We start from the raw sequence: 16,051 nt of genomic DNA on the forward strand, positions 1-16,051 counted from the left end.
TTGTCTAATGTAACGGTTGACAGAGGTCATAGAAAAAGACAAGAACCTTAGCGTTCAGCGTTAATGTGCACTAAATGAGTGTCAACAGAAACAGGTGCTTTGAAAAATGTAGAGAAAAACAGAGTTGTTAGGAATATTTAAAATTATTTTAAATTATCAGTCAACATATTCAAAAAAATTCCGATTTTTCAAAATCAAAGTGAACAAATACTGTATAATATATCATGAAAACAGCATGCAGTCATTGAGCATAAATCATCCAATTTCCATTAGTAAATCAGACTGACTAGTTCCGCTGGATTTATACTTTATTGAAGCATCACTGGAAACATTAAGATGAGATTCGATGGTGACTGCACCAAGATCTTCGGATGAAGAAGAGTACTTAACCGATAGCTTAAAATCATCAGGAGAAGGAATTGAAGACTTGCCAGATGATTTTCCTGGCTGCCGATTCGAATTCAAGAGCAAAAATAGAAAATCCCGTTTCAATTTCTTTTCCAAAGGAGAGATCACAGAAAGTTGTGTCCGTGGAGCTTCGTCAGCCTCTTCTGTAGGCTTATTTATGCTGTCATCTTCTTCCAGTTCAGCATCCAAGTCTTCTACAACAATTGTGTACTCATTTTTGTAGTAAGCTACACGCTTGCAGGTTGGCATTTCAATATCAGAATCTGCACCGACTGTTAATATATTGACATGGAATAAAGGATATTGTAAGAGAATTCGCTTTCCCTTTTAAATTTATTCAAAAGGTTAATCGATAGTATACATACCATCATATTCTGAAGTATCCTCTATTGTAAGCTTCTTCAATGGCCTTTCGATAATTTCGAGGATTCTTTTCGTCGAATAATCATCTTTTGACGCATAATAGCTTCTTTTCAGAGCCATTGAGACGATAAAATGACAAGTCTTATTGTAAACCCACTTTTTGGCAGTAGGTAAAATGTATTCTCTTCAACACACAAAATCCATTGTAAGTGACAATGCTACTTACTAAAGTTTTGAATACTCAGAGGCTATAACTTTAATATGTGATAAAGCTAATGAAATCTTCTAGCAATTAATATCTATTATCTCCATAAATATCGGGTCATTATTTTTTTGTAATTCCCGGTGACTTCTTGGCACTGTTTTTCTATTTCAACAAGTCACCGATGGGCTGTAACAGCTAATTAATACTGTACAAGGATAAGAGTTCTGTAAGAAATGTAAATCTAAGTTATAGCGTTAAGTAAATTTATCGACCATGTCTTTCTTCTTTGTTTTTTTTTTATCAATTAAAAAATCCAAAGTAAATCAGGATTTGCTTTTGGTAAGGTTGTTCAACAAAGTTTTATCTAAATCAATGAAAGAATGTTTAATCTTTTCCTCTTGTTCATTAATCTCGAGTTCTTCTTCCATAAGTGATTTAATAATCTGTGAACGCTCCTCCTGCTGAAGCTTCTCAGAAGCTATTGCTTCTTTTAGCCGCTGAATTTGTTCATCCATTGTAAGAATATTAGGAAGCTTCACAGAAAGTCCATTTGTAAAAGCAGGAGATTCTCCAAAGGCACCTTTCTTGATTTGAGTATGTTCCCATGATTGGATGGGCTCTGCTATGTCTTCATCGTCCAATTCCATCTCCATATTTTTCTGGTCGACGGCCATTTGAATTGATCGTGTCCGTAAACTTTCCGAGCTATGGTGGTATATTTCTTGAAGTTTTTCTGACTCCTCCACGTAATTTTCAAATCCAGAGTAACCTTCATCTTGAATTTCGTCTTCCGTTTGAAGCAATTTCTCTTCTTTATGATTTTGTGCCAACATCAGTTGGTCCCCTGTTTCAAGTGAAATGTAATTATCCGTCATCATGGCAATGTTTCTCTTTCTTCCTTCTCGATCCTTTAACTCCTTAATCATTGCTTCCTCAGGAATGCCTTGATTAAGCATATTCCATTCCAAACTAGTATTAACGGGTAAAGGAGGTGACGATCTTGTTTGCAATTCGCTTTCTTTGGTCGAGGAATCCTCCTCCTTCTTTGTAAATTCTGATGGTGTCTGCCTACTTTTTCTCTTTAACTCATCCACATAAGCATTGGAGTATCCACTTTCATGCGAGAGAGCATCCATTCTTCGCGATATTCTTTATTAATTAGATAACTAATACTTGGACTTAAAACATTTTACTTACAAATCATCAACCGAATGAAAAGAGCTTTGCTTTTTTACCTTTGGAATCAAAGGGATTTGAGAATCCTCCCCATCGTCGTCTCCTTCCTAATCAATGTTTGTTAATATAACAGATGAATTGGTAAAACGTTTTCCAGCAAAAAACAACTTACCTCGTTCTCATATTTCACCCTAAATTTTCCCGAATTTTTTTCTTTCGCTTTTGTTTTTCTTCTATTTGCATTTTTGTCTAAGCATTGTTAGTACACTTGCGATAATAAGTTCTATTCGAGCCCAAGCACTTTTGCGCTTTTAAGTTCTTACTTGATTGAGAAACGTTTAAATTTTCTTCATGCTTTTCTTCCTCATTGTCGCTCGTTTGCACGATTTTAGGCTTCGCCTTTTTTAAGTATCGTCGCATGTTGGTAAATGGGTGCTACTTTCTAGGCAAACATATTTCTACCAATCTTTCATATTGAATAGCTATTTTTGTAAAAAAAAAATCATATAAAGTCTTAATTAAAATGATGTTTTTATGTTCTGTGAAAATTAGAAAGGGATAAACATAAATGTCTTTACTTGGGCATTTAATATTATGGCACATACTGAAGAGGTGCATCGGATAATGCAAAGCATCAGAAAAGTATTTGTTCAATTGACTTACATTTTTTTCGACTAATTTTAGAGAAATGTGTTTGAAATTCAAGTTTCAGATTTAAAACTTTTAATTGAAAAGCTACAATCGACAAGCTACCAATATCTACTACAGTCACTGGAAAATTTCCATTATATAAGTTGAAAACAAAAACAATGCTTTTAATTATTTAGAAAATCAGAAGAAAAAATAACAAAATTATTTTTTGGAAAGGACATTTTAAAATAAAACATATAAATAACTCATCGATCCAAAAAAAAGATTTGGACGTTTGAAAAACCTCAATGGAAGTTTTCATGTACATATGTGCATTAAGGAACAACAGCAATGAAAGAAAAATAAAACAATCATAAATAAAACAATCCTTGGCACAAATAATATTCAACAGTTATAAAAAACATCACAAGAGAGATTTAACATACAAGAATAAAAACAAAACAAAATAAAAAAAATCACGAGAGCACCCTTCAGTTCTTTAAGACATTAAACTAACTTGATCAGGAGCCCTCGAAAACTTATACGGATGCCTTTGAAAAACGAAAATAAATAAAAAATTAAAACAAAAACATTAGAAATAAAACAAGAATATTCGGGAAATCCCTTCACTTAAGAAGAGAAGTGGAAGAAACAAATAGTAGTAGTAGTAATGCATTTCAAACATCATAAAAATAATTTATGAATCGCGTGACAAGCGTAGAGAAGGTTGCAAGTATTGACCAGTACAATTAAATGTAGAATAAGAACGAGGAGGCAAGCGACCTCTCAAGTTCAAACCAAAGCCGGATTTCTCCAAACCGTTTTCATTTTGCTCCAACTCATGACGGAGATCAATTAGTGAAGACTGACGCTCCCTTCCTAGGTTCCAAGGCCTAGAAGCTCTCGCTTGAAATGCTGAACCATTCAAAGAAGCAGGTTGCTCATCATCAACCAACTTTAAGGAGGAAACACGTGTTAATAAATCTTGAGTAGCAAAGGAGTTATGATTGTTGCCGGAAAAAGGCTGCAACCATTCGGGGAGCTTCACACTAGGCTGGACCTTTGCAGAACCATTAATTTTTGAGGATTGCAAAACAGAAGACTGAGGATACACCTGTCCGCCTACCAAGCCAGTGGCAGCTGAAGGGAAATGGGAAGAAAGAGGTGTCAAACCTGAGCCACTACCGGACAACGTAGGAGAAATGGAGGCTGAACGAGACAAAGGAGGTGGAGAAATGGTTGAAAAATTTACGGAGTTCATGCCATTGATTGAGGAAACAACGGAGTTTGGCAACAAAGATTGCGCAGCAGCAGTACGAGGTGAAACAGGTGCACTCTTCAAGCTAGAGCCGGATGAGTTTGAGCTGCCAGAGTTTGCTCCAATGACAGATTGATTCATACCGAAAATTTGGTTAGCGGAAAGAGTTCTGTCGAAGCCCTCATCTGAAACTTGGGATTGAGATTGAGACAAGGCAGATACAGGAAGCGTATTATGACCCCACGCGAGGCGGATATGAGAAGTACCAACTAAGGCACCCTGCATAGTGTTTATGGCCTTTTCAGCAGCAGATTTTTCACTGTACTGGACAAAGCCACATCCCTTGCCAAAGGGAATCTTGATGTTCAAAATTCTTCCAAAGGGCTGAAAGCAAACTTGCAAATCTTTCTCGGATAAATTGCTAGCCAAGCCACCGACAAACACCGTAGTGTTCAAAGGATCCATGCTACAAAGATCTTGATTAGGCTGGCGGTTAGAAGTAGAAGTAGGAACGATACCAAGGGCAGAATCGGCGGCGATGGAGGCTCTAGACTTTGGTGAAGCGACAGAGATGCGTAAGGGGCGACCTTGACACAAATAGCCCTGCATATGCATCAAGGCATGTTGTTGTTCTTTCTCACTTGAAAAGCGAACAAAGCCATATTTCCTGCTGAGACCGGTAACGGGATCGACAATGATCTTGGCTGAGGTACATGAGGGATATATGGAACGGAAAGTCATAAAAAGATCCGAATCCTCGGTAGTGGGAAGAAGGTCGCCAACGAAGATACTAAACTCAGGATCACGGGAAACAAAGTTGTTATGTTGAATGCCGCCACCAGTAGCCCAGTTAAGCTTGAAGGTACAGTGAGCACCAGGAATCATGGTGTTATTATACTTCATCAAAGCACGCTCAGCAGCTGCAGAAGAGGAAAACTGAACGAAGCAATAGCTGATAAGCGTTTCCGAAGAGGATGCTTTGGAGCGCATGACTTTAACGTTGACAGGTTCGTTGAGGGAAGCCCAGAGCTGTTGAATAAAAGTAGCGTCCATCCAAGGTTCCAGGTCACCCATCCATAAGGTGTCGCTCATTTTCGAGCCAACACCTGCTACATCTTGAAGTGGAGTGGAGCTAGGAGAACAGTTGAAAGGAGCCACAAGTCTCTCCAAAGTAGGAGAAACTAACTCTGATTTGCCCTCATCAACCACAGGGGAAATGGGGGCATTGACATCTGAATTAGAAGCTGACATTTTCGAGGTTGCTGGAATAGACGAATGCAAAGGGACGAAGGAAGTATCAAACAATGAAGAACGGCGATAAAGGCAGTCAATAGACATTTAAATAGATATCCAAAAAAAAGTAAAAGAAAGTAAGTAATATGAATGAACAACAAAGTTTCAATGAGACACAAAAGTCAAAAAACGTAACCAGTATAAGACAATGGGTGGTAGAATCTTTCAACGATGAACAAAATAAAGCTTAGCTTATAACGTACAGACAAATAAATCAAGGACGAAAAAGCGAGAGGTCTAAGAACTCTTGAGATGAAGAAATGCTAATAGAACAATCAAGAACAATTTAATAAAAAAAAAAAGAGAAATTTTTTTTGCTTGCGTAAAGTGTAACGGTAAGAGCAAAAAAAAAAAGATTCAGGAATAAAAGAAGTACTAAAACAAAGTGTTACAAAGATCGAGTATTAAAGAGGATTGGAAGAATAAAAATCAAAATCGATCTGAAATAAAAGGAAATTAATAAATGAGATGGTTTCGCGGTAAAAAGCTTGTTGAAGTGAAAATATAAAAAAAAAACACAGAAACAAAGTTATTCGATTGTTGATGAGACAAAAAGCGAAAATACAATCCTTAATGAGGCGTGAAAGAAAAATTCGTTAAAATCACTGAATGGGTACACGAAAAAGAAAACCTGATGGTTGTGATGAAGCAGGGTTCTTCAGTTTTTATTTTAAAAATAATAAAACAAGTAATACAATGTACGAAAGAAAAAGGAAACAACGATGAACAAGGTCTCTTCTGAAAATTATTAGGTATGAAGAATAAAAAAAAGAAAAAGAAACCAAAGGTTGGAAGAGAGAAAATAAAGAAAAGGAAAAAAGAAAATCGAGTCGAGTTAATCAATCACAGAAAGAGAAGAAGAAAAGAAAATAAAATAAAATAAAAATATATATATATGTGCAATAAAAAACGAAGGAACCTGACAGGGGGGACAGAAGTGTTTTCTTTGATGAAGTTAAAGAACAACAGCAACAATGACAAATATATATATATATATTATATTATATTATATATTATATAAATATAATATATATACAATGCAGGAAAAAGAGGTGTCCGTATATTATAGGTTTATATATATATACTGTGCAGTATATGTATGTTATAATATATAAAGAACAAACGAATCCTTTTGATATCGAGTAGTCCTTTTTTTCGCTAGTGATATAGCTAAATAGGAGGATACGGTATGCGAGGAAGTAAAAGGGAAAATTTTCCTTCTCGAGAAAGGTAGAGTTTGAAAGAGACGAGAAGAAGAATGGAAAAAAGATACCAAAAGCAGTCAGTAATATATAACCAAGTAAGGAATCTGCAAAAAGGTACGGAAAATTTAGAGGGAACGATAGAGTAGGGAAGAGGAGAAATCGTTCAATAGGGGAAAAAGAAGAAAAATGAAAAAAAAAGTGGTGATAGGATAGAACGCTGGAATGCTAGAGGAATTCGGTAAAATACAAATAAATAAGTCACGCAGCGAAAAAGAGAAAAAAAAAGTACAACCGGTTCCGAATGCAAAGCGAAGCAAAGCAAAGTAAAGGAAAGAAAGGATGAACCGTTGGGAGACGAGTGAAAAGTAAAAGTGAATGGGAGAGAGTAGGAGCGTGTCCAGACTAGGCAAGCACTTTAAATAGCGAGACCTTAAAAACGTATACACACAACAAGGGGGGTACGGTGTGTAATAAACACAAATGAAGTATGGGCTATGCAATCAGCTAGGCAACACAAGACAAGCAAGGCGAGGGAAAGTGGCGAAATCCCAAGAGAGCAATAAGGATGCGTAGCGAGGAAAAAAAGCGAGACAGCGATGCGCACCGGTACCGAAAACCAAAGTCCGAAAAATGGATGTAAGATTTACGAGGTTAAGAATCGAAAGAGGACAAGGGAGAGAGACAGAGAGAGCACAAGGCAGTAGAGAGAGTATGTGCGTGAGAGAGAGAAAATCAGGTAAGGATTGATGTGGGAGGATGGTGAGCGAAAAAAAAAAGCAAACCACCGAGAAATGGGTCTAGAAAAGAAACCGTTGCAAAGGAAAGAAAAGGAAATCGAATGAAATCGATTGAATGAATAGGAAACTTGGCTGGACTTTTTAAATAGTTAGCCGAGTGTTGCTAAAAGCGGTGAATGATGTGAAAGTGAGAAAGCGAATAAAAGAATAAAAAAGAAAAGGATGAAGAAAAGTGCAAGACTTTTCTTGGGGGGTTTGTTGATAAGGCAGTGTGTGATGGAATGGAAAGAGAGGGAGAAAAGTGCTTTGTTTGAAAGATAAGTAAACGAAGCAACAAACAAAACAAACTAAACTAACCGAACCGAGCAAAAGAAAAAAAAAATTACACAACAACCACAAAAAGTAAAGACACTAGGAGAGAGTAGCAAAAGCTTACAAAAACAAGTGGTTGAAAAAAGGAAGAAGACAAGAGTAAATTAGAATATACTGGATAGGCAAAAAAAAAAGAAAAACTCCCTAAAAAAAACACACAAGGGGTATTAAACGAAGTTTGTATGTATGTAGTGAAACAAAAAAAAAAAAGGAAGAAAACCGAGAAAAGCGGCGTTAACGGTGTTACGGAATTAACGGGGCGTTTGACGGTAATGAAAGTAAGTAGTAATAGTAGTACCAGTAATAGTAATAGTACTAGTAGTAGTAAAAAGGTAAGTGAATAAGAACCGGTTTAAAAAAAAATAGGAAAACAATACGATTCAACAAACACACGGCAAAGAAGCAATTTTACGGAATGAGGTGAATGCGAAAGGAATTAAAACGCGTCTTTTTTTTTGTAAACACAAGCAAAACAAACGGGGAAGACGAGAAAGAGTAGAAAAGACGCGTAAAAGCAAAGGTAAAAAAAGGATGGCAAGTGAGAGTAAGTGAGATAGAGAAAAAAGAAAAGAAAGAAACACACACACACACAAAAAAAAAAAAAAAAGGAAGTGTAAAATGGGAAAAGAGGAAAAATAAACAATGAAAATTTGAGAAAGGAAAAAAAGAAAAGAAAACGAAAAAGAGAAAGAAAGGAAAAATAATAAGAAGAAAAAAAAAAGCAATAGACAACGGAAAAGTGATAGCTCCGAACCAGTGAATGGATGTAAGAAATTGGGAAAAGGTCTCTTTTGTGAAAGGGGAAAAGAAAAAGAGAGAGAGAGCTTTTTTGGATTGATGGAAAGTGAAGTGGGAAGCGTATCTGGATGGGTACAGAAGAGAAAACAGGAATGAGAAAAATTAGAGAAAAGACAAAGGTTGGAGTGCGTATTTATAAGAGGAATAGATGGGAAGACTGCTAGGGAGCAACATAAGGAGGGGATCAAAAGATCGACCAAGCTTTTGTCCGCTTCCGTGATTTTGTTACGATGGCAAGGAGGAAAAAGAAAAAAACAAACATTAACGCACGTCATGAGCAAATGGGTTGTGACTTGCAGACATGAAAGGGGGGGCGAGAGAGAAGTGGAGAATGGGGACAAGAAACAGCGAGCCCAACAGCCTAAGGATAAGCGCACAGGCTCAGGAGGTAGAAGGGGAGGGTTGGGGAGAAGCGATTTGAGGGATAAGTAAGGAAGCGAGAGGAGGAAGAGGGAGGAGAGAGGAAGGAGGAAAGAGAGAGAAGGAAGCGGAGGGAGAGAGAGGAAAGCGAGAGAGAAAGAGAAGGGGGTATAAGAGAAATGGCAGTAGGAAAACTGGTGGTAATAGCAATAATCATTGTAATAGAAGCAGTAATATTAATTGTAGTAGTAATATTAATATTGTAGTAATAGGTAATAGTAGTAATATTAATATTAATATTGTAATTAATTGTAATAGTTATTATAATAGTATTGACAAAGAGAGTATAAAAGTGTTTTATTTCTTTTCACTTGTTTTCATTTCTTTTCTTTTACATTTTTTTTTCTTATTTTGTTTAGAGGTTATTGGTTTGCATGCATGGAATACGTTACCGTTTTCTTCCCTTTGGTTGAAAAGTGTCGTGAGTGTTTTGTGTTTTCATTGATTGTATAGTACGATTGCGAGGGTCGAGAGGTGTCGTGCACCAACATTCAAAGTAAGGAAGGAGGAGGGAAGGCAAAGTTGTACGATGGAGGCGAGAATTGTGGGGGATGAATGGGGCAAGGGAAAGAGAGAGAAAAGGAGAAGAATGAGAGGAAGAAAGAAGAAAAAAAAAATAAAAAAGAAATTAAAAAATAAAAATTAAAATAATAAAGAAAATAAAATTGAAAGAGGAATTCAATTTAATTAGAGTAATTCAATGTAATTCAATTTCATAAAAATAAAAAATAATGTTTTATTAAATTCAAGTTTTGTTTTATTAAATTCAATTTTTGTTTATTTCCTTTTTTATACTTTTTTTTTTTTTTTTTTCCAGTAAATAAAATAAAATCCTACTTTCAAGATGATAAGAAAAAATTTCATTAGGAATTCTTAGACTCTTTTCTTTTTGCATTTTCTCTTTCTTCTTTCTTCTTTCTTCTTTCTTCTCTCTTCTCTCTTTGTCTCTCTACTCAAACTTTTTGTTTACTTTACTGCGTTTATCCACCGTCGCTATCTCATTCGACCAATGCACATTTCACTGTAAAATTTATTTCATTTTATTTTATTTCGTATCTTTTATTTTATTTTATTTTATTTATTTTATATTACATTTCTTTTTTTTTTCATTCCTTTTCTTTTTACTTTATTCTCTCCATCGTTCCTTTTTCATTCCTCTTTCTTTCTTCCTCTCACTCACTCTCCTTTCCTCCCGCTCCAACCCTGCATAACCACGTTGTCCTCCGAAACCCTTCACGTTGTCTTTCTTCACCTTGGCCTCGGCCGCTCTCTAGCGATGGTTTGTCCCTCGCCTCTACGCGAATGCCATCCCTTTTTGCAACGTTCCTTTTTCCCCTCTTTTGCTTTGAGTCACCGTGACATCATATCCACGCGCGCTTGCTTGAATGACAATAGCCCCGCTTTCGATCGACGATACCATTGGGTCTGGGAGGAGGATCGACGATGCTTGAATCTTGGCAAAACATTGGCGTCCACGATTCACCACAAGGGGGGGAATCTCTCGTTGCAGTGGCAGCGGGGAAACACAACAACGCATATCGCAACACGTTGGGATGCGAATAAGCTCCTCTTGGCTCGTGCGATACTCAAAGAAAAGAGAAATATACTGCAAGACAAGACGAGTGTCAATGTCAATGTCAACAAGTTAATTCCAATTCCCAAAAAAAAAGTGCTAAAAAATCGAGCCAAATCACTTTTGTCAATCAAATCACACGTCCATTTTCATCTCATTCCATTCATCAATTTCTTCCTTCTCTACCACCAAATCATCCTCTCACACTCATTGTTTCACATATCCCATCTCATTTCCTTTCATTTCCTTTTCTTTTCTTTCCTTTCCTTTCCTCTACTCTCTTTTATTCTTTTTCCCTGTTTCTCTCTATTCCTTTCTAGCAACTCCTTCTCTCTCGCGTCCCCTTTCTCTTCTTAATCTCCTTCTCTTTCTTTCTTTCTTTCTCTACTCTACTCTACTCTACTCTATTCTTCCTCTCACTCCACCTCCTTATTTCTTCAAAATCACCTCACACTCTCTACTACGGACAAACACAGACGGCGCCTCCATTTTCTTCCATGGTTACATCCGCTGTCGCATAAAGAAAAAGGGGAACTCATTTCACTCATCAACCTTACCATACCACCAACAAATCGATCCATCCGCGCGGACTCTCGCCACGCCACCCATTACTTCCTGTAAACCCTCTCTACCCATCCCATTTCCATTTTCATCCCATCCTCCTCTACCCTATCTCGTATCATCCTCGGGAATCCCACTTTATCTACCGTTCTTTACTTTATCCCCGGTAATCAGTAAACCACTCATCTCATCTCATTTCCATCCATCTCAATCCCTTTCCTCCTGACTACTTAGTTTGTCTATGTTCTGGATGCCACTCGCCAGTCACTCGATAAAATTATATTACATTGCTACTCTACCCAAATTCCTCCCGACCTATCGGTTCATCAACTCTATAATATTATATTCCACACAACACGATACCTTTGCCCTTTTCTTCCATACCTCGGCAGCGCTTGCCATGTTCTTCTTTTCAAAACGACTCGAATCCTTCTTTCCTTTGATCGATCATTGACTTGAACAATTCTTTTTTACTTTTAATGTTTTTGATCGGTAATTGAGTTACTAATTTCTAATTTATTTTTTATTTAATTTTTTATTTTTTTTTTATCAATTCTCTCTTTCTTTCCTTTTTTTTTTAACTCGTGATGTTTTTGCAATTCATAAAAAAATTTCCTAATAATTTAATTTAATTCTTTATTTATTTTGTGTTTTTCCTATTCGCAACTGAAATTTTTTTTTTTTTTTGTTTTGTTCCTCGTGTTCCTCTCGGCTCCTATTTTGCCTCCCCTGTGCTCGGTCGGATTAAGTTTACTCCGTACCGACTAGTCCTCGTCTTTCACCTTTTTTGCCTTGTGATTTTCAGCTCGCTATGCTACGCTAATCCTGCCATTGTCAATCTTCGGCGATAGTGAGAAGAGTGGTGCGAGTTGGAATTTTTTGAAAAGCAAGATCTTCAACACATCTCCAGAGCTTACAGTTCTAGTCGCATCACACAATCAAACACATGTGTTGCGCAAAACAAACACATGCAAGCACACTGGAAGCAAATTCGAAAAAGTGCATGCAAGAAAACTCTCGTTTCAAAATCATAAACCCGCCTCATTCCTTAAATTTTATTCATCAAAATATTCGTTAGCAGAATCATTCATTCAAATCTCTCTTTCACTAAATTTTTTTATTTTTTTTATTTATTTTTTTTCGGGAGGCGCGCCACCGCTCCTTCTTGTCCTTTCTTCTTTTTCTCTGTTTTACTTTCACGTGTCTCTTTTGGCCCTACTTTTCCAACTTTTGCAGCTGTAATCGCTCTTTCGCAATTAAAGATCGGCTACTCAATTCCTTTGTCTAAATTTGCTTTTCTTTTCATCTCTTCTATCTAATTTTTGCCTTGTTTCAAATTCTTCACACTTTTCGTTCTTTTCCTTCTCGTCGACGACCACGTATGCTTCTCGAAGGTGCATCCCATCCTTTTTACTGGAAACCCGTTTCAGCATCCATTCCATCTTATCAAATGTGTCTCTTAATTCATATCATCGGTTGACCAGAACAAAACAAAAATTTTTTTCTATTTATTTTTTTTGCTTTTTATTTTATTTTATTTTATTTTAATTTTTGGTTAGATATTCTTTTCAATAGTTTTGCGATTCGTTTTTTGAAACGGTTTTCTTCTTTACATCCTACCATCATTTTCCTTTTTGATTTACCTAGTTCCTCCTACTCCTCCATTCATTTTTGTTTTATCGCACATTCCAATACTCTCGTTATCCTTCTTTAATTCATCTCTAGCATACTCAGTTCCTATTATCTTTATCATTCTCGAGATTTTGAATCGTTAAACTTTTACTACATATCAACTTGTTTGATTCCGCCATATTGCATCTCACCGCTCATCTGCGCATTTCATCAATTGCCTCGTTCTAATTCGTTCATTTTCCTTATCTTTTTTCAACAAACGTTAACGAGGTCATACTTAAAGAGCAAGTGTTTTCCCATTTCATCCACTTCTCACTAGTGTTTTTTTTTTATTTGTACATAGTGCTTTCCATAAATGCTTGTTTTACATTTATCCATCACACTTTCTTAAACCAAATAGGTCTCCATTATTATTTCAGTGTTTCATTTTGTTTCCTTTTTTTTTTTTTTTTTTTTTTTTTAATTTACAATTAATTTTTCTACCACTTTTTTTTCGAGTGGCATTGCATACTTTTCATACACTTTCTATATATTCCATTTTCCCCCTCAATTCGATTTTAAAATAATTCTTCCTGGTCTCTTCCTTCTAATCATGTCTCTTTTATAGCCTAGCTCTTAATCATCATGGATTCATTGTCTGCATATCCTCCTCAATCCACCTTTCAGCAACTTCAAAATGACGAGGAATTGGCCCGTCGTCTTCAAGATGAATGGAATTCTTCTTCCCCCTCTTCTGCCCCCTCCTCATCTTCTTCCCAAAACCAAGTTGAACTAGACGAACAATTTGCTAGGTCCCTTCAAAATTCACAATCCTCTTCCTATTCTCTTCCTCCCTTTGATCATCCTCCTTCCAAAAATCCTACTTCTTCTTCCCTTTCCACTCGCAAGCGATGGCGGCAAAAACGTCTTTGGTCTTTTAAAAACTTTCCCTTTCGTCCCCCTACGCGCTTAACTTCTACTCCCTCAAACTCATCATCTCTTCCTTCTATTCCATCTTCTTCGTCTACTCCATCAATTTCTTCTATTCCACATACCACTTCTTCCGTCTCTAACGACATCCCTTCCGTATTAGGCTCGAGTGACCACCCTATTGATCTTGATAATCCCGAACATTTGACTCCTCCTTCCTCCTTCATTACCGCTAAACAATTGAGTCGTCTTCCTACTCCTCTTCCACCTCCATCATCTTCATCCCTACCTACCGGGACTATTAGTACCAACTCTTTTTGCCCTTATGAGCGTAAGGTGCAACCAGAACATGTCACAAAAGAATTGCATCAATTACTTCAGCATAATACTCCCAGTCCGTTCGACACGATCGACCTGCAGTTGAAAAATGAGCAAGTACAATCCGCCGGTTTATTGGTTTCTCTTTTACCACATCAAGTCGAGGGCCATGCTTGGATGGAATCCATGGAGCAAAGCTCCAAGTGTGGTGGGGTTATGGCCGACGACATGGGCCTTGGAAAAACCATTCAAACAATTGCTTTACTTCTTACTCAAAAATCCCAAGACCCTCTTCGTAAGACAAACCTGATTGTGGTTTCTGTCGCCCTCTTACATCAGTGGGCTGAAGAATTGTCTACTAAAGTGCACCCCAGTAAAAAATTATCCGTTTACATCCATCATGGGTCCACTAAGAAAAACTTGGACTCTTACGAACTTTCTCAATATGATGTTGTCTTGACTACGTATTCAATGCTTGCTTATGAAATGAAGCAAAACGATGCGTTTAATAATAACAATCCCGCTACGGCAACTCCGCCGCCAGCCTGTTCATTGCTAGAGACTTCCTGGTATCGCATTGTTCTAGATGAGGCACATACCATTCGTAACCGCGACACTCTTGCCGCTAAATGCTGCGTCAAACTGGATGCCAAATATAGATGGTGCCTAAGCGGAACCCCCATACAAAACCATATTGATGAGTTTTACAGCCTCTTAAAGTTCCTCAGAATAAAACCATATTGCGTGTGGAGCCTTTTTGCTAAGGATATTTCCAGACCGCTAAAAAGTTATCGTGCAGATATCGTTGAAGCTGCTCTTAAACGTCTTCGCATCCTTTTGGCTTCTACGGTTTTTCGTAGAACTAAAGAGACGAGGGTTAATAATTTGCCTATTGTCAACCTTCCTCCAAAAACCATCCGTACCGTCTCCGTGAACCTTCTTCCTGAAGAACGCGCGCTCTACAATGAGCAAATGTCTAGTGCTCAATCGCTCGTTGATAACTATTTTAACAATGATCACGATCTTTCGCGCTACGGGTTCTTATTAGTATCTTTACTCCGTCTTCGCCAATTTTGTTGTCACCCATGGCTTGTTAAGAGTTCTAGCTTGGATAACAGCTTTAGAATTAGAGATTCCGAAAACGTCAGAAATGCTTGCAAGTCTTTGGATCCCTTGACCATAGAAAGAATTGCTACACTACAGGATTTCAACTGTAGTGTTTGTTTGGATCCTTGTTTGGCTCCCGTTTTTATTATCCCTTGCGGGCACTTTACATGTCAAGAGTGTATGAGCATGCTAGTCGGCCAGAAGTATGGATCATCAAGCACTTCTACGATCATAGCAAAGTGCCCAATGTGCAGAGGTAATATAGTTCAAGATTCATTAGTTGATGCAACTATCCTTCAAGCAATCCATGGTCCTTTAAACTCTTTAAAGCAATTAGAGTTAGATATGAATCAATCTTTTTCAGAACAAGAAAGCATTAAATTAAGGTGGGAAAATCGTATTGACCAGATGTTTACCAAAAAATTTGGCAAGCGGGCGAGCGAATGGAAAAGCTCCTCGAAATTGAATCAAGCAAGACAAACAATTTTGGATATAATTGGCTCCAAGAGAAACGAAAAAATTCTGGTCTATTCTCAGTTCTCCCAGTATTTATGCCTCGTATCGCACATGCTAAAATTAGAAAATATACGACATGTTCGTTATGATGGTACTATGTCTGCGAACCAGAGGCAAAAGTCCCTACATTCTTTTAATAACGATAAAGATGTTTTAGTCATGCTGGTTTCATTGAAAGCCGGCAGCGTGGGTTTGAATTTGACGATTGCAAATCACGTTATTCTACAGGAACCATTTTATAATCCGAGCATAGAGGATCAAGCAATAGATCGTGTTCATCGGCTTGGACAGCAGAAGCCTGTCACCGTGTATAGGTTTATTACTAAAGATACGATTGAAGAGCGTATCGTCAGTGTTCAACGTAAGAAGCGTCAATTGGTTAAAGAAGCTTTGGATTCAAACGAAAACAATCCTCTGTCGAGACTTGACAAAGAAGAGTTGCTATATCTATTTGGGCTTAATTCATGATTATTTAATGTTAACGTTACTCAAATGAACTATACTCTACTGCATACTAAACTAAACGTTAAAAAAAGGGGTGGTGTAGTGTAACGCATGTACAATGTATAA

The 16,051-nt window shown here is 37.1% G+C and overlaps 6 protein-coding genes and 10 long non-coding RNA genes across 16 annotated transcripts; 9 read left to right on the forward strand and 7 right to left on the reverse strand.

Moving 5' to 3' along the window:
* Positions 1-255: 255 nt before the first annotated feature.
* SPOM_SPAC17A2.07C (uncharacterized protein) lies at positions 256-943 on the reverse strand (the record flags this gene model as incomplete). The annotated part of the gene is made up of 2 exons (NM_001019664.3): positions 774-943; positions 256-671 (listed from the first exon to the last, which is right to left on the reverse strand). The coding sequence occupies exons 1-2, from the start codon at positions 889-891 to the stop codon at positions 256-258; spliced, it is 534 nt and encodes a 177-aa protein (NP_594241.1). The 5' UTR covers positions 892-943.
* Positions 290-731, forward strand: SPOM_SPNCRNA.3594. The gene has a single exon (NR_192958.1). It is a non-coding gene; the product is annotated as a non-coding RNA (long non-coding RNA).
* A 71-nt stretch (positions 944-1,014) lies between the features above and the next one.
* ntr2 (spliceosome complex disassembly protein Ntr2) lies at positions 1,015-2,578 on the reverse strand. The gene is made up of 4 exons (NM_001019665.3): positions 2,476-2,578; positions 2,325-2,401; positions 2,174-2,259; positions 1,015-2,125 (listed from the first exon to the last, which is right to left on the reverse strand). The coding sequence occupies exons 1-4, from the start codon at positions 2,570-2,572 to the stop codon at positions 1,300-1,302; spliced, it is 1,086 nt and encodes a 361-aa protein (NP_594242.2). The 5' UTR covers positions 2,573-2,578; the 3' UTR covers positions 1,015-1,299.
* Positions 1,837-2,916, forward strand: SPOM_SPNCRNA.3595. Its single transcript, NR_192959.1, has one exon. It is a non-coding gene; the product is annotated as a non-coding RNA (long non-coding RNA).
* Positions 2,917-3,039: 123 nt separating this feature from the next.
* On the reverse strand, positions 3,040-5,378 carry csx1 (RNA-binding protein Csx1; the record flags this gene model as incomplete). The annotated part of the gene is made up of 1 exon (NM_001019666.2): positions 3,040-5,378. The coding sequence occupies one exon, from the start codon at positions 5,376-5,378 to the stop codon at positions 3,480-3,482; it is 1,899 nt and encodes a 632-aa protein (NP_594243.1). The 3' UTR covers positions 3,040-3,479.
* SPOM_SPNCRNA.3596 lies at positions 4,710-5,433 on the forward strand. The gene has a single exon (NR_192960.1). It is a non-coding gene; the product is annotated as a non-coding RNA (long non-coding RNA).
* Positions 5,434-5,908: 475 nt separating this feature from the next.
* SPOM_SPNCRNA.3597 lies at positions 5,909-6,160 on the forward strand. Its single transcript, NR_192961.1, has one exon. It is a non-coding gene; the product is annotated as a non-coding RNA (long non-coding RNA).
* Positions 6,161-6,410: 250 nt separating this feature from the next.
* On the forward strand, positions 6,411-7,954 carry SPOM_SPNCRNA.3598. Its single transcript, NR_192962.1, has one exon. It is a non-coding gene; the product is annotated as a non-coding RNA (long non-coding RNA).
* Positions 7,955-8,008: 54 nt separating this feature from the next.
* SPOM_SPNCRNA.3599 lies at positions 8,009-9,003 on the forward strand. The gene has a single exon (NR_192963.1). It is a non-coding gene; the product is annotated as a non-coding RNA (long non-coding RNA).
* SPOM_SPAC17A2.10C (uncharacterized protein) lies at positions 8,028-8,720 on the reverse strand (the record flags this gene model as incomplete). The annotated part of the gene is made up of 1 exon (NM_001019667.1): positions 8,028-8,720. One exon carries the CDS (start codon positions 8,718-8,720, stop codon positions 8,028-8,030), a length of 693 nt encoding a protein of 230 aa, NP_594244.1.
* Positions 9,004-9,141: 138 nt separating the features above from the next.
* SPOM_SPNCRNA.917 lies at positions 9,142-9,623 on the forward strand. The gene has a single exon (NR_151305.1). It is a non-coding gene; the product is annotated as a non-coding RNA (long non-coding RNA).
* A 339-nt stretch (positions 9,624-9,962) lies between these two features.
* SPOM_SPNCRNA.3600 lies at positions 9,963-11,521 on the reverse strand. The gene has a single exon (NR_192964.1). It is a non-coding gene; the product is annotated as a non-coding RNA (long non-coding RNA).
* Positions 10,142-11,815, forward strand: SPOM_SPAC17A2.11 (uncharacterized protein; the record flags this gene model as incomplete). The annotated part of the gene is made up of 1 exon (NM_001019668.3): positions 10,142-11,815. One exon carries the CDS (start codon positions 10,142-10,144, stop codon positions 10,793-10,795), a length of 654 nt encoding a protein of 217 aa, NP_594245.1. The 3' UTR covers positions 10,796-11,815.
* SPOM_SPNCRNA.918 lies at positions 11,637-14,362 on the reverse strand. Its single transcript, NR_151306.1, has one exon. It is a non-coding gene; the product is annotated as a non-coding RNA (long non-coding RNA).
* Positions 13,256-16,038, forward strand: rrp1 (ATP-dependent DNA helicase; the record flags this gene model as incomplete). The annotated part of the gene is made up of 1 exon (NM_001019669.3): positions 13,256-16,038. One exon carries the CDS (start codon positions 13,256-13,258, stop codon positions 15,947-15,949), a length of 2,694 nt encoding a protein of 897 aa, NP_594246.1. The 3' UTR covers positions 15,950-16,038.
* Positions 15,485-15,757, reverse strand: SPOM_SPNCRNA.3601. The gene has a single exon (NR_192965.1). It is a non-coding gene; the product is annotated as a non-coding RNA (long non-coding RNA).
* Positions 16,039-16,051: the final 13 nt, after the last annotated feature.

This window comes from Schizosaccharomyces pombe (genome assembly GCF_000002945.2).
Source record: "Schizosaccharomyces pombe strain 972h- genome assembly, chromosome: I".
NCBI lineage: Eukaryota > Fungi > Ascomycota > Schizosaccharomycetes > Schizosaccharomycetales > Schizosaccharomycetaceae > Schizosaccharomyces > Schizosaccharomyces pombe.